The 15,654-nt window shown below is 46.3% G+C and overlaps 1 protein-coding gene and 1 long non-coding RNA gene across 5 annotated transcripts; one reads left to right on the top strand and one right to left on the bottom strand.

Annotated features, from left to right (window-relative positions):
• Positions 1-223: 223 nt before the first annotated feature.
• LOC145720275 (uncharacterized) lies at positions 224-11,757 on the bottom strand. Of its 4 annotated transcripts, XR_014143177.1 has the most exons (6): positions 11,267-11,753; positions 10,321-11,089; positions 9,699-9,795; positions 9,011-9,478; positions 6,472-8,325; positions 224-6,422 (listed from the first exon to the last, which is right to left on the bottom strand). It is a non-coding gene; the product is annotated as an uncharacterized LOC145720275 (long non-coding RNA). The 4 variants fall into 4 exon arrangements; XR_014143178.1 differs by lacking the exon at positions 10,321-11,089 and having other exon boundaries at positions 11,267-11,757; XR_014143180.1 differs by lacking the exons at positions 10,321-11,089; positions 11,267-11,753 and adding an exon at positions 11,126-11,256.
• STBD1 (starch binding domain 1) lies at positions 3,855-14,869 on the top strand. Its single transcript, XM_081812983.1, has 3 exons — positions 3,855-3,940; positions 10,827-11,047; positions 12,964-14,869. Exons 1-3 carry the CDS (start codon positions 3,882-3,884, stop codon positions 13,821-13,823), a joined length of 1,140 nt encoding a protein of 379 aa, XP_081669109.1. The 5' UTR covers positions 3,855-3,881; the 3' UTR covers positions 13,824-14,869.
• Positions 14,870-15,654: the final 785 nt, after the last annotated feature.

Below are 15,654 nucleotides of genomic sequence, written 5' to 3'. Positions count from 1 at the left end.
TCATAAAGTTTAACGGAAATTCAAGATGATATATATTTTAAAATTAATTTTCCAAAAATTATTTCTTGTTAAAAAGGTTAATGCTCATGTTAGGAAAATCAGAAAATATAAACTAACAGAATATAGAAATTATGACTAATTCCTACAAAGTCAGAAATAACCACTCTTCACTCACTGGAATATATCCTTCGAGATCTTTCTCTATGAAACCCACTCTGTAAAATTTAATCAAAAAGGGAATTTATTAAAAGAATACTGAGTCCCAGAGTTTTGTGAGTGACTGCATCTGTCTTCAAATACAAAATCTCTGGGTGATGACCTTTCATCCTCTGGGTCTGTCACAATTTCATCTCAGTAATCTGCTGGACTGACTACATAGCAATTGTGCTGTGAACGAGTCTTTGCCATGCCCTCTGTGAGGTCACTTTACGGTGATGGAGTACATGACAGAAGCATGAACCCCATAGTGTCAGCCCATTCCTGTAAAATTAGTTACTTAGTGAGAGCCAATGTGGGGTGGAATACCATGGTGGTGAATAAGCATTCAGTAAATCTATGAATGTTGGTGTGGGCAGAGGTTTGTTAAACAGGAACACAAATCCAAATCCAGAAAAAGTAGCTATTCCAGTAAAGCCACTTTTCTCAGAATTCCTTGATGTTTTCAATGCATCGCACATGCCCACTTTGTTCATGAGATCACCAGGCACCGTTGGAGTGCCTGGGGAAAGACGTAGGCTGACATGCTACGGCTAGGTTAGCCTTTTTACGTGATTATTGAGCGCTTCCTCTACAGCGGAGAGCTTCAGCAGGTGTTCATGAAGAACCAAATATCCTCATACTCTAGAGGATCCGTCCTGAGAGATCCCCTGAACGCCTCTTCCCCAGACATCTTTGTTACCATCAGCCTTGCATTCATGACCTTCCCAGTCTGGCTACCCAGCTACACCATCAGTTTCTGTCCAGTACAGGCGATATATGCACCCCAGGCCATGTCTCCTTTCAGACAAAGTGGTCAACAGGATGAAATGCTAAAAATTCTGCCTACTGGAAAATTCTCCTCAGTTGTTCTTCAGGGCCAGCCTTGAGTTGGACTAGAGCGTTGTGGCACTGCCATCGTCTTGGGCAGGTTGTTTGTTCAGTCCCCTGGGCTTCGCGAGCATCCCTGCGTCAGATGTGTAGGCGGAGGAAGAGCAGCAGTATGGTAGGACTGAGCACACCATGCAATCTGTCGTGTCTTCCATTTCTGCTCAAGCGCAGTCCTACACAGAGAACTTCCACTTGATCGTGAGAAGCCATATAAGTTGGTAATTAAACATGTGGACTTTGGGTCCAGAGGGTCTGGGTGCAAACCAAGCTCTGCTACTTATGAGCTATATGACTAGGTGGCAAATCACTTCTCTCTCTGTATCAGTTTTCTCAGCTGAAGCAGGGATAATAGCAATGATAACAGAACTGCCTCCCAGAATTGTGGTGAAGATGAAAGGAAATGTTACAAGTAAAGTGCATGGAACAGTGCCCGGCACACAGTACAGACACACTAAATGTTAGCTGACTTTATGGCTTGGTGGATCAGATGACCCCGAGTTTACAATGGGCATCAGTCACTTGGTTACCTAATGGCTCATGATCAGGCTGCTGTATTTATTGGTGCCAACCAACAAACCAAGATTGGCCTCTCAAAAGGAGAACAGTTATATGCCACAGAGTTCACGGCTGGGCTGCAAAACCCTGGGGGCCTGTGCTCTGCTTTGCCTTCCTGGATGTGCCAAAGCTCCATGCGGCAGCCCTATCTGCCACAAGTGTTTCAAGTACACTGGATTCATTGGATCAGAGGGCAGAGCTTCCTGGACCGGCTACAAGCCTTCTCTTGCTTCAAGCTGCCCTCAAAGCTGTTACCTCTCAGCTGACCGAAGAAATGAGCTGAAACAGCACATCTAAATCTGGCTTCAAACTCCAAAGAGAAGCGCAGGTAGCATACCATTATATATTATTTCCAACGCCCAGATAGGAGATGTAAGTAACTTCAAGACCATAGATACTAATAAAATGTTGTTAATAACTACAGAGTGATAAGTTTTTGAGTTTTTATTACCTTTGTTGTTAATGTAATTTATTTATAAGGATATTTAAGTTTTAATAATGACTGTGTTTACCAACCAGCTCACGAAATTCCTGAAAATTTCTCAATTGACTTTTGTGATCTGGTACAGACTGTCTCTAGCACATTACTGATGGCAAGATTCAAGGCTAGGAAAGATGTTAGGGGTGAAGAATGAAGAGAATTGGCTACCCCAACCCTCCTCCTGCCCACCAGTTACTCTCTTTAATCTGTTTAAATACTTGACCTTAAATATGCATGTGTTTTTGAAACGCTGTAGTGTTGAGTATTTTCAACTTACATAAATGTTATTGTACTAGAAATCTTATTGTTTCTTACCTTTTGTCACCCTCATGTATTTAAGACTTAATTATGTTGCAATGTGTAGCTCTAGTTCATTGGTCTGTCTACTGCGTAGTATTTTTCTTTTTTCTTTTTTTTAAAGATTTTATTTATTTATTCATGAGAGATAGAGAGAGAGAGGCAGAGGGAGAAGCAGGCTCCCAAGGAGCAGGGAGCCCGATGTGGGACTCGATCCCAGGACCCTGGGATCATGACCTGAGCCGAAGGCAGACGCTTAACCATCTGAGCCACCCAGGTGCCCTACTGCGTAGTATTTCATAGGCATCCACCATGTTTTACTTAGCTATTTCCCCACGATGGGCAGCTAGGTGGCCTTAAACTTACTGTTGCCCCAAATAACACTGTGTGTCTTGTGCAAAATTTTCCCTGGGCCGAACATGTTCAGGAGTGGGATTACTGTGTCATGGGGTATATGAATACTTAAATTTCACAAAATTCTTCCAGATTATTCTCCAGATTGTTTCTACCTGTTTACTCTCATTGGCAACATCACATCTTCTAATATTTGGATGTAAAATGGTATAATATCATCGTTTTAATTTGCATTTATCTGTTTACCAGTATTCCTGCACCTTTTTGCTAGCCATTCATTTATTTAACTAAAAATTACTGTACATGCCTTTTATGTTCCAGGCACTGTTCTAGACCCCAGCGAAAAGCATCCCCTATTCATTTTACATTGGAGTTTATGTTTTTGTTTTCAATTTTTGGCAATCTGTCGGAGTTCATTATAGATCCACACTTTTTTTTTAATTTTTTTAATTTATTTGTCAGAGAGAGAGAGCACAAGCAGGGGGAGCGGCAGGCAGAGGGAGAAGCAGGCTCCCTGCTGAGCAAGGAGCCCGATGCGGGACTCGATCCCAGGACTCTGGGATCATGACCTGAGCCGAAGGCAGACGCTTAACCCACTGAGACACCCAGGCGTCCCTATAGATCCACATATTATTCCCTTGTCAGTTTTAATAACACAAAAATCTCCCCATCTGGATCTGTCTGCTAACTTTGTCTATGGCATCCTTCAATGATTAGCCTTATATTGATAAGGTCAAGAAATATTTTGGCCTCCTATATTATGCAATATCACAGTGATAGTCTCCTGGATTTTGTTCAATTGGCTATTAGTGGTTTTTGTAGTTTTGTAGTAGTTTTACCATTTACAGGTAGTGCTTTATTCCATCAGGAGTCCACCAAGTTGTAATCTAACTTTCTTTCAATACAGTGAGCTGGATTTCCCAACACAGATTTCCCTTTTCTCTAAAGGCTTCATCATTTCACAGAAGAGATCTCCGCATTGAGTCTATTCTGGAACTAAGATGAGTCAGAGGTTTGCAAACATTTGCAGTTAGAAAATGTCCCTGTGAAATCTGAAACTGGGCAGCTCCCATGTGACTGCTTTGCAGAAAGGTTTGGCTTGTGGTTCATGTTCTGGGGAGGAGCAGAAGCCGGAGGCTTGACAGCAGCAGACAGGTGCTGGTGGTGGTGAGTACAGCTCCCTGAGGAGGCGATGGCTTGCAGAGAGAGTGATTATAAATTAGGAACAAGGCTGAAATTCATTGTAAATGTTGGAATACCACCCAGAGGCATTCTCTGGTGTCACATATCCACATTTGCACACTCACCTCTAAAATGTATGCTTTGAAATTTGGACATGGTTTAGTAGTCAGCCGTGAGGATTCAGCATAGCTAGAGTTTCAGAGCCTGGGTCCTGGGAGGTCAAATACTGGGTTCAAAGCCCAGCTCAGTCACCCAGCAGCTTTTTGACCTTGAGTAGCTTACATCTCTCGGGGCATTACATGAGATCATCCTTATAAAGCACTTAGCCTAGTGCCAGTGTACACGGGGTATTCAATGAAAAAAGGAGAGTTAAAAGGCCTCTTAGATAATAGACTTTGTATTCCAGGGAACACAAAGAATAAATGAACTCTGGCCCTCAAGGAATGTATGATCTAGTATGGGGATGAGATAAACTATGAAAATAATTATACCAACACAGAAAACCTCCTATTTTATTTCTAAGACAGTTAAAATATGTAATTCTTTTCTTCGAAGTCTGCCAACATATCAGTTTGAGGGCTGGGGGCTGGGGAATGGGACTGTGGACTGGGGTGAGGTTTCATGGAAGTTAAGTGGCTTCTAGGAAACCTCTAGACTAATGAGTGAAGGTTCCAGCGGGAGAGTCCCAGTTTGGCTGGAGTGCAGATCAATGGTAAGAGAATGGCCTGGAGTGGTCCTTGGGACTGTGTCATAGAGACCTTGAAGGCTACAGTGGGGTTGAAGTTAATCTGGTAGACCCAGGAGATGCCCTGTGGGGAGCTGCTCTGTAGGAGGATTAATTCTGGAGTGGTTGCAGAGTGGATCACAGCCAGAGGGGAGGGAGGTGTAGACAGAAACTGGGAAGCGGTTGTCTGGTCGGCTGGACAGTTAGGTGGGGTCTGGGTGGGGGTGAGGGCCCTGGAAGGTCGGGGAAGCTCGGAGCACAGCAGAGGCCCAGGACTGAAGACTCAACATGATCCAGGACGTCTCCCAACAGGTGATCTCTTCTCTCAGTGGCGATTTCCTCTGCTTTCCTTCAAACCTCAGTTGGACCTCCTTTCTCTCACTCAGCTGATAACGTCCTCACTCCCTGCCTCCTTTGTACCTCAAATGTTTCTTCTGTTCATTCTTTCCTCTTTGCATGCCTGTTTCCTCTCCTTCATTCATCGCAGGCCAACCCTTCCCCTGGTATTTTGGAGCCACCTTCCTCTTCCCTTATGGGATTGCCATGAAGCTTGTCCTCACATCTTCAGGTGTGGTCTTAGCCTTAAAACCAACACTGCCAGTTACTTTACCAGCAAAATAGGTTTGTTCCGGAATAGTAGAGAATTGCAATGTGAAACAATCAAAGCCAGCAAAATCAGAGGCTAGTCTGAAGAACAAAGAAGAGGAACACCCTTTCATAGAGGAAAGGGGGGCAGCTGGGAGGTCTATTAATAACAAAAAGTCCATTGGAGGAAACTGGGAAGTGGAAGCATAATGGCTTTTCCTTGGCTGAGTTGTGACAGTCTCTCATTGGCGGGACTCTTGCCGCGGAAGGAGAAACATTTCTTCCTCCTGCTGGACTAGTGCCGTAGGCGCTCAAATAGAATCACCGCTGGGTCCTTCTCTTCCTGTTGCGTCAGCAGCTGACTACAGGTGGTAGGCTGAGAGAGCTCCCGCTTCTCTCCTCCCGACTCCATTTTAAAGGAGGTTTCCTTTTATTAATTTTCAGTCTTCACTGGCTCTTTCCTCCTTACAATCATGCCCAGGTAGGTCTTTCTTGGTCTGAGAGAACTTCCTTTGGACCTTGTTCTGGTCTTAAGGGACACTTCTATTTCTCTCCTACCCCTTGCCTCCAGATTTCCTGAGAGAAGGCTAGCCTATGAAGGTTGGACTTCATAGCCTTCCCCCCATTTATACCTCAGCCTTCCAAAACAGAGTGCATACCCTCACAAATACTGAAGTCACCGAAGACCTCGTATAGGTCAAATCCACCCATTTCTTTTTAGTCCTCTATCCTCTTAAATTCTGCTGAGCGACACCCCTGTTCTCCCCTCCCCACCACCTTCTTGCACGGACTTTGGAAACAAGTCTCCCTATTCTCTCTCTTCCCTAACTCTTCCGTCCCATCCTATTTAATCCCCTGGCCTTGCAAACAAAGCTGCTTTCAATTGTTTTGTCTTCATCCTTCCACACACAGGAGGGAGAAATCTTTTCTTGCATGAAGTTAAAGAAAAAAATAATGTTACCTAAAAGTATACACATACATATAGATATATTAACATATTATATATAAGTAAAAATAAATATAACTGGCCTTTAGAAGTCCATCATTGACTCCCTAATATGCATATTGGACATTTTTAAGTTACAAATATATGAGAGATATATATATATGACATATAAAACCTTAAAATATCCATCCATATCTATATCTATTTCTACTCTATTTAATAGAATAGTAACCAATTAGAAAATGGGCACTACATTATGACCCTAAAATGTAATATAAAGACATAAGAGCAACGTAAGTAGCCATAGGGAGGCAGCTTTCCAATCTGTTTTCTTGAAATTATGCCTATGGCTGAAGCACATTGATTTCCCTTTGTAACGTTAATCTCTACCACAGATTTCACTGTCCCCTCTCTGTGAGGAATTTCCAATTTCTCATTAAACAACATGCCCCCAGTTCCAGCTGCCTGCTCTTGGCTCAAGTTTAACACATCCCAGCAGAATGCGTCATCTTCCTCCCGCTTCTACTGAATCTGCTTTCCTTTTCTGTTTCCGTCTCCCTAGGCTCAAAGACTTCCACATAAAGGCAACACTATTTGCACCCATATAGTGATAAACATGGTACCGTTAGTGTGGGAAGCATGTTTTTAGATTATGTAGCCACAAACTTCCAAGAAATATGGTAGTGAGTGGAGTATTGCTTTTTTTTTCTTTTTAAAGGAGCAACACAGAAATCAATGAGTCAACATTTAAGTTTAGAAAAGCCAAAAGGAAGGCCAAATAAATAATGTTCTTTTAAAATGTTGCATGAGAAAGCTGATACAAAGTAAAAAGAATTCTGATGGGTGGAAAGAACTGTATCATTTATTGGTTATATGTTAATAAATAGCAACTGATGACAACAGTAAATCTTTACTAAGAACCTTCTAGTTATTAGAAATGGATAGTGGGGCTTGCCTTCTATGATTTTACAGATCCTCTGGGACTTCATTTGTGAGCACATTGATAAAGAAACTTTGACCAATGAGCAGCTCATAAAGTTATCAGTGAGGAAATAAAAAGAAAATGTTCAAGAATTTTCATACTATTCATAAAACCACTCTATTGGCTTTAGAATTTGTAAAATTCAAGGACATCCTATGTCCTTGTCCTATGTCCTATGACATCAAGTTTTACTTTGACAAAAGGAGATAGAATAATTCTAAAATTTTCTACAAAATTCTATTAAAAAATAGATCTATAATAGTCTTATGACTTACGAATGAATTAGTAAGACATTCACTTTCTTAAAAATATACCTTTGATATCACTTTTTATTATTTTCAACTTACTGCAAGATTTTTTTTTTTTTTTATCTTAAAGCTGCCTGGATTGAGATGAATGGGTTGCTACTGGTTTTAAATTTTAGAGGTCTTAAAAAGTTCATCATTGATTTCTAAATAGTTTAATACATGAAACCTACTTGACAGAAAAAAAAGTAGTGTCTACATTGTGCTAAAAAATGCAAATAGAACCTATATGAAGAAGATGGCATTAAGCTCTAGCCTGGGAATACATGGAGCTTGCTTATTTATTTATTTATATTTTTTATTTTATTGTTATGTTAGTCACCATACAATACATCACTGGTTTTTGATGTGGTGATCCACAATCCATTGTTTTCATATAACACCCAGTGCTTCATGCAGTACGTGCCCTCCTTAATACTCATCACAGGGCTAACAAATCCCCCCTCCCCCCTCCCGTCTAAAACCCTGTTTGTTTCTCAGAGTCCATAGTCTCTCATGGTTCATCTCTCCCTCCAATTCCCCCCTCCCCATTTTTCCCTTCCTTCTCCTAATGTCCTTCGTGCTATTCCCTATGTTCCACAAATAAGTGAAACCATATGATAATTGACTTTCTCTGCTTGACTTATTTCACTTAGCATAATCTCCTCCAGTCCCGTCCATGTTGATGTAAAAGTTGGGTATTCATCCTTTCTGATGGCTGAGTATACATGGAGCTTTTAATCCATTCACTCAATCTGTACTTTTTGAGGGACTACTCTGGGAATGCTCTAGGTGCCAGGAATTTAGCAGAAGACAAAGGACAATAAACCCTCCTTTCAGGTAGTTTATCTGAGGATAAAGAAAGAAATCAACCAGAACAAATCATGGATATTACAGTGTATTAGAAGTGATGCCCTAGGGCGCCTGGGTGGCTCAGTCGGTTAAGCATCTGCCTTCAGCTCTGGTCATGATCGGATCCAGTCCTGCTTCTCCCTCTGCCCCTCCCCCCACTTGTGCTCTCTCTAGCTCACATTCCCTCTCAAATAAATAGATCAAATCTTATGGGGTGCCTGGGTGGCTCAGTCGGTTAAGTGGCTGCCTTCGGCTCAGGTCATGATCCTGCGGTCCTGGGATTGAGCCCCATGTCCGGCTCCCTGCTCAGCGGAGAGCCTGCTTCTCCCTCTCCCTCTGCCTGCCACTCTGCCTACTTGTGCCCTCTATCTCTCTGTCAAATAAATAAATAAATAAAATCTTAAAAAAAAAGATCAAATCTTAAAAAAAAAAAAAAAGAAGTGATGCCCTAAATGCTATGGAGAGAAATAAAGCAAAGAAGGTTATAGGGAGGAGGGGGTTGTAATTAAAATTGGGATTATCAGGGAAGGGCTCACAGGGCAGATGAGGCTTGTGCAAACACCTGCAGAGGGTGAGTGAGAAAGGATAGCTGTCTGGATGCATGTCTGCAGACTCATCCACTCATCTTTCCGGGCCCAGGACAAGCCCCCCAATTCCCCTGCTTACTGAAATCGCCACCTACCAATCTGGAGTGGTTTGCCTGGGTCTCCAAACCACACTAGCGCCGGCTTCCGATCACACGTCAGAAGCTCCTGAGGAAGCTGCGAACTAACAAGGTCTTTTTGTCATGAGCTACAGAGCAATTGGACGGTCCTGGGCAGAGGCTCAGGGGATGTTTTACCAATCATCCCGACTGCTGCTTTGGCAAGTAGCCTGTAGGGTCTCCAGGGTGGAAGCAGGGAGCGCAGAGGGAGGTGACGGCAGTAATCCAAGTGAGAGATGCTGGTGGCAGACCAGGGTGTCACAGCAGAGAAGTAGAATTCTTTATACCGTAGTTTGAAGAAAGAGTGGCAGTTTGCTACTTTCTGCCTACTGGGAGAGGGGAAGAAAAGAGAGCGGAGGACGACTCCAAGTTGTTGGTGTGCCAGCCCTGGGGAAGGATGTGGTCGCCACTCCCTCCGAGATGAGGGAGGCGGGGCAAGCAGCGGGCCTGGGGAGAAGACAGGGAGTCAGACCCCAGGGAGCTGGGGTTGAGCTGTCTATTAGCGTCCAGGAAGAGAGGCCCAGTGCCGTCCCCCACCGTCGCCCTCCCCCCTCCCTTAGGACCGTAGGAGTTGTGACCCGAGGGAGGCTCGCACCAGCCCTCCAGGAACCGGGTCAGGGGCTGCTGTGTGCCTGAACATGGGGCACATTGGAACGATTCGCCTTACCAGAGGGAGCCATTTTACTCGTTATTCCCAGGCGGTATTAGCCAGCTGTGGCCTTAGCAGCCGGGTGTAGAAATGCGCTTCCAGCGAAAGGCTCCGGCTGCAGACACAAACGTGGGAATTAGCAGCTCGAAGCCGGTGTGTAAAGCTGTCAGATCAACAGAGTGAACTGAGAAGACAGTGTGTCTAATTCTTACTTAGCTCCCATGGTGGGTGGCTTGTGAGGATCAAATGAAACACATACATTACCTGGCACACAGCGCTTAACAGAGAGGGTTGCTGTTTTTTATTAATAAACCCATTTGTAGGAGTTTGTCCCTGGGCAACATCCAGTCCAGACAAGGGGGTACGCGTTTTGCACCCCCCCCCCCCACACACACAGAGGTCGAGGAAGAAGCAACGGCTGAATGTGGTTGAGATGACTGGCACGGATAGATGGCTGGGTCTCAGGCCAATCCTTTCATTTTACCAGGGGGTGGCGGAGGCTGGGGGGAAGCTCGGCGCAGCTAACCGGCGGCCGAAAGGGCTTTCCCCGCCCGCCGGCCGCTGTGCTCCCCGCCTGCCCCACCCGACCCGGCCCGCTACCCCCCCAACCAGAGCCCAAGCCCGCGCCTCCCCGACGCACGTCGGCCTCTCCAGCGTCTAAGTTCCCGGAAGCCCCGGTCCGTGGCTGGCCGCGCCGCGGCTGACAGTCCACGGGGAGGAGGCGCCGAGGTGCCCGGCGCAGGCCGAAGCCGAAGCCGGAGCCGGCCTCACCGGCAGCTGGAGCGAGAAGGAAGGGCGGCGGGGCAGGGCCCGGCTGGCGCGCGGCAGCGGGGCGCACTTGGGCTCTCTCCGCGCGCGGGCCACACGGGGAACGGAGCACCCATGCACCCGCCAACCACGGGCGGGGTCGGGAATGAACATGCTGGAAAAGGAGGCGGTCGAGTCTCCGCCCGGCCGGAGCCTGGGGCTGCAGCCCCGGGGCGGGCAGTGGGGCGGGGCTGGGAAAGTTGAGTATTAGTCGCCGAGGGCTGGGCTCCGCGCAGGAGCGCCGGCCGCCGGGACCGTAGAAGGCTGGGGCGGGCGGGGTAGGTGTGGCTCTGCCTGCGTGACCCGAGCCCCGGTCCCGGTTGCCGTTGCCTCCCGCAGCTGCAGCCTCTCAGCCATGGGCGCCGTCTGGTCCGCCCTGCTGGTCGGAGGGGGCCTGGCCGGAGCGATTTTCGTGTGGCTGCTGAGAGACACGGGGAAGGAGAGCGACGCGGAGCAGAAGGACGCCCCTCCTGGGGACGCTGCGGCTCCGGGAGGCGATCAGGATGGCGCCGGGGGACTGAGCCCTGGACCTTCCAGGCGGGAGCTGGTCACCAAACCAGGTATTCTTCCTCCCACGTCTCGAGGGCAGATCTGCCAGGGAGCTTTTGAAGTTCACCGAGGGAGGAAAAAAACCCCACCTGGAATTTTTCTCGCGGCCCCTCTCCGCGGACTAGCCTCCTCTGCCCGGGGCACGACCCCCCCCCACGCCTCGCATTTTCCCCGGTGCGCACGCGCCGGGCAGGTTTTTCGCCTCACGGAGGCCCCGGAGGTTCCCTTACCCATCGTCCGAGGGCAGCGCCCGGCAGAGTCTCTGCGCCCGACGCCCGCCCGGGAGGACTTGTCTGGCCCCTCCGGCCGGGGGGGGGCCGGGGGGGGGGGGGGGGCGGAATGGGCTCCTGCGCTTGGCGGCGCTTGGCGCAGTGCGGGCGGCTGCAGCGCCGGCGCCCCTTCCGGGTCTTACAAAAGGAGTGCTTAGGTTCAGGGGGATCCTACAACCCTCTTCAATCTCCGACCGAGCAGGGACACTTTCTCAGTCCCAATCCCATAGCTTCACGTCCTCCCATCCCTCACCCCTCGGAAGAGCCGGGTTTGGGAACAGCCAGGCTGTGAGCACCTCCCGCTATCTGGACGCTTCTGTCAGGAAGGCAAAGTTCAGGTTGGACTCTGGTCGTGACAGCCTCAGCTGAAGCCTTAAGGCTGCATGCTGGCCACCCATTTCAGAGCTATGGGCCCCGACAGCGCAGGGTTGTCTAATACCCCGGGAAGGGACCTACGTAATAGAGGACCCGACACCGATGAGTAGAACTGACATCCAGGTTTATGTGTGTACATGTTAGCAACTGTGTACTAGCCAAAGCAAGAGCACTGGCAGAAACCCTTAGCTTTCAGTGCCCTCCCTTGGCCAGCTGCCCATGCCTGGACTCCAGCCGAACGGTGAAAATGACGTCTGGGAACTTTATTTTTAGTGGAGTATGTGTTCACGTGTAACCATTTGAAAATCTGCCTCTGTGCTTTTCCTGGGATTGGTTTGGGATGAGCAAAGAGCTCATTTATCTTCTTCTGAAAGCCAGCCTCATGTTTTAGGTTGGAAGACTGGGAATTCAGGGTAATATTTATGTCTCACAACTCCACCATTAAAAAGAGGTAATATATTAAACAAGGCCAACCCCCAACCCCAAGAGAAAACCCCCGTCTTGTGCTGATTGTATGACTTTGGAGATTTCGATCTTGTAGGGAGCTATTCGGAACGTGGGTAAGGTGGCCAAAAAGGAAACTGACCCTTTAGGGAGCTTGGATTGTGCAGTGTCAAGAACATTTTTTTTTTTTTAAGTATAAAATGGGAGGGGATGTAAAAAGCCTACCTTTTGTTGAAGAGGTTCCTGCTGCATATGGGGTTGGCAAGGAGAAACCAGCCCTCTCTCCCCACCATCACCCCCAATTCTTGCCCAGTCATTCACTGCCGTCCTTTGTATCTGCCCACAGCGACAGCAGCTTGGGGATCTGCCCACATCTGTGAGAGCTGATCCTCGGTCTGCATGCAGTTCCTAGGAGTACAAGTGTACTCTTAGGGTCTGTGGGGTAGCCACGAGGATCTTTGCCCCGAAGGTGGAACAGCAGTTTTTGATGATAGAAACTGAACAACATGGCTGCATGCCACCATGGCCTGGACTGCGGAGATCAAGGACCAGGACAGGGTTACAAGGCTGCCTCTACAACTTGCCACTTCATTTACACTCTTGTGTGGGCACCCTGATGTGCCTTTTATTGCTGGATATGCATGCATATTCTTAGAGTACACTGTTGGTTCAGTTAGTGTCTGAACTCCGTAATTAAGTACTTATTTTGAATCAAGATGGATTTTGTGAGCTGCAGGTAGATTAGTGGTGGAGTCTTCAATAACTAAACCTATTTTCTCAGCCTTTTTTCTCACAAGAACTGCCTAACACTATTAACATTTTCCCTTTGGTTTTTTTAGAGCATCTTCAAGAAAGCAATGGATGTTTGGTTTCAGAGACCAAAGGCCATGGTAACTTACAGGATGCAGCATGGAGACTGCAGAGTCCTTCTGGAAAAGACAGTGATTGTGACAGTTCAAGAGAGCATGTTCCTTCTGGACAGTTTCCAGACACAGAATCTCTAGCTACATCGGAGACTGGTAACTCTCGGGGTTACTCTGAAGTTTCAAGAAATGAAAGCCTTGAATCTCCTATAGGAGGATGGGGATTCCAGAAAGGACAAGAGGCACTTGCTAAAGTAGCTTCCTGTTTTGCAGAAAAGTTGTATTCTAGCAACCTGGTCATTGACAGAGCCAAAGAAGTGAGCCTTGCACAGTTGAGCAATCAGGACCGGGCCGACAATGAGGACTGGGAAGTGGTGTCCAGGCACTCATCTTGGGGAGATGTCGGTTTGGGTGGCAGTCTTGAGGCTCCAGTGTTAAGCCCAAACCAGGGAATGGACTGTGACAGAAGCACTATTATGGAACCAAGAGGTCAGGAAGTGGATGTGAGCCGAAAAAAGGTAGCAGTGGTGTCTTCAGGGTCTCAGCGAGTCAGTGTCCGCTTCCAGGTGCATTATATCACAAGCACTGGGACGCAATTCGTTGCAATAACTGGAGACCACGAGAGTCTTGGGAGATGGAAGGCCTACATCACACTCCAGCGTAGCAAGGATGGGTTCTGGTTTCGTTCTGTGCCCCTGCCCGCAGATACAGTGGTGGAATGGAAGTTTGTAGTGGTAGACAATGGGGAGATTACCCGCTGGGAAGAATGCAGCAATAGGTTCCTCGACACTGGCCACGAGGATAAAGTGGTTCAGAAGTGGTGGGGGATTCACTGATTCAGTGTTTCAAAGTACCAGAGAGGCTGTTGCAGAATCTGGAAAAAGCTAAGTTTGTGGAGCACACTGAATAATTTTAAATAAAGGAAGTAGAACTCCAAATTTAGCCATCGGCGTTGTTTCAAATTTGCCAGTGGTTTTTGTCTAATGTGCAGAAATATATATATGTAGGTAATGCTTTCAGTGAGCGTGGCCTTTTTTCCCCCATGGCATTGATGGGTGGATTTTTGCTGATCCATCATTACACTTCAGGGCTTGGTCCTCTTGGGGCATGACTTGGCCACGCCTCAGGTATGGATTGGCCAGGACACACACACACCACCCAGCTGCACAGGGTTCAAGCTTGAGCCTCTGGCTGATCCTTAAGCCCAGGAGTGAAGCAAGCCTCATTCAAAAAGAGCTGCTTTCCTGTTGGTACAACTGGAGAAACTCTCTCTTTACTACATGCACACTTTATATTTAAAAATAATTAATGCCATATGCAACTGTGATCAGAGATATCTGGTCGCAAATATGATTAGCAAGGATGTGAAGACTTCCCAGTGTTTTTTTTGGTTTTTTTTGCTTGATTTTACCTGCTAGCTGTGGTTTGAAGGTAGCAAGTAAGTCGTTGTCTTAATGATGGCAAACTGGTGTAGAAACAAGGGGCCTAGTCAGAGTCGGTCACTGGGAGGAGCCCACGAGGAGAGGGAACAGGAATGCCATTAAGGTGTAGGCTGAGTGAGGTGTCCTGCATGATGCTCCTAGAGGCCTGGGAGGTCCAGGTACAGCCTGACTGCAGGGGGGGACACAGCCGTCATTTACCTCTAGGGCCTTTGTAGGACCGTCTCTCCCCTTGCCCCTCCTCTCTCACGGGTCTGGACTGACAGATAGACTGGTCCATAGCAGTCATTTCTCCTGCCCTCTCCTTTCAGACCAGTAGCTATCTTGGGTAACAAAATTATAACAGGACAGTGATACAGAAGTACATCTTTGTTCTGAGAAGAAATAAAATATTTAAACTTTATTATAACGGAACAAATAAAATCTGAGTTTTAATATCTTTATTGAGTCTCTGAATTACTTGTCTAAACCTTAGTACCATAATAGCTTAGATGTAAAATAAAATACCAATATTTTCCTCCACTAATAACAGACATGCAGAAAAAAAGCAAACATCAGAGGCAAGAGGAGTCCATTTTTCTCCTCTCTTTGGAGAAAACGTTTTAGATTTAAAAAAAAAACAACAACTTTACCTTTGTTTGGAAGGACATTATGCATGCCTGTACTTGAATTTTTATGTTAAAACAACTTGTAATAAGTATAACATCTTTTGGCGAAACACAGCATTTAATCCTAGTTACAGGTGGTCTTTGCTGAAAAGAGCATAAACCCAATGGAAAATGGTATTAAGAAGTGCTTAAAAAGAACAGGACAGTTTTTGGCTCATGTAGCACTTGTATGTTAAACTCACATATACTTTTTATATTCTTCAGAATGAATTTCACATTCTACCAGTAAGGTCTTCATAGGGCATTTACTGTTACTTCACAGAATGCCCAACATTTCTATTAGGTAAAATTAAAGGTAAAACAGTTTACAATAAAAGTATCTTTAGAGTTCTTTCACTAGCAATTTTATCATTACCTGATGAAATAAAAATTAATCCTTCAGTAAAACCAATTGATGTAAGAGATACATATAATATCAAACTTCGTATTTTAAAAGAGTGTTATAAAACTGCACAGGCTTAGAGTGTAACGCTGCCCTTCGGAGGAGAAACCGGAGGCCTTAGCTGACTATCAGCGCTGCTGGGCCTAAGGCCATCTGCTCTCACAGACAGACACCATAC

This window comes from Leptonychotes weddellii, chromosome 2, assembly GCF_054177405.1.
Source record: "Leptonychotes weddellii isolate Sample4059 chromosome 2, ASM5417740v2, whole genome shotgun sequence".
NCBI classification, from domain to species: Eukaryota; Metazoa; Chordata; class Mammalia; order Carnivora; family Phocidae; genus Leptonychotes; species Leptonychotes weddellii.
This window is presented reverse-complemented; position numbering and strand designations above follow the sequence as displayed.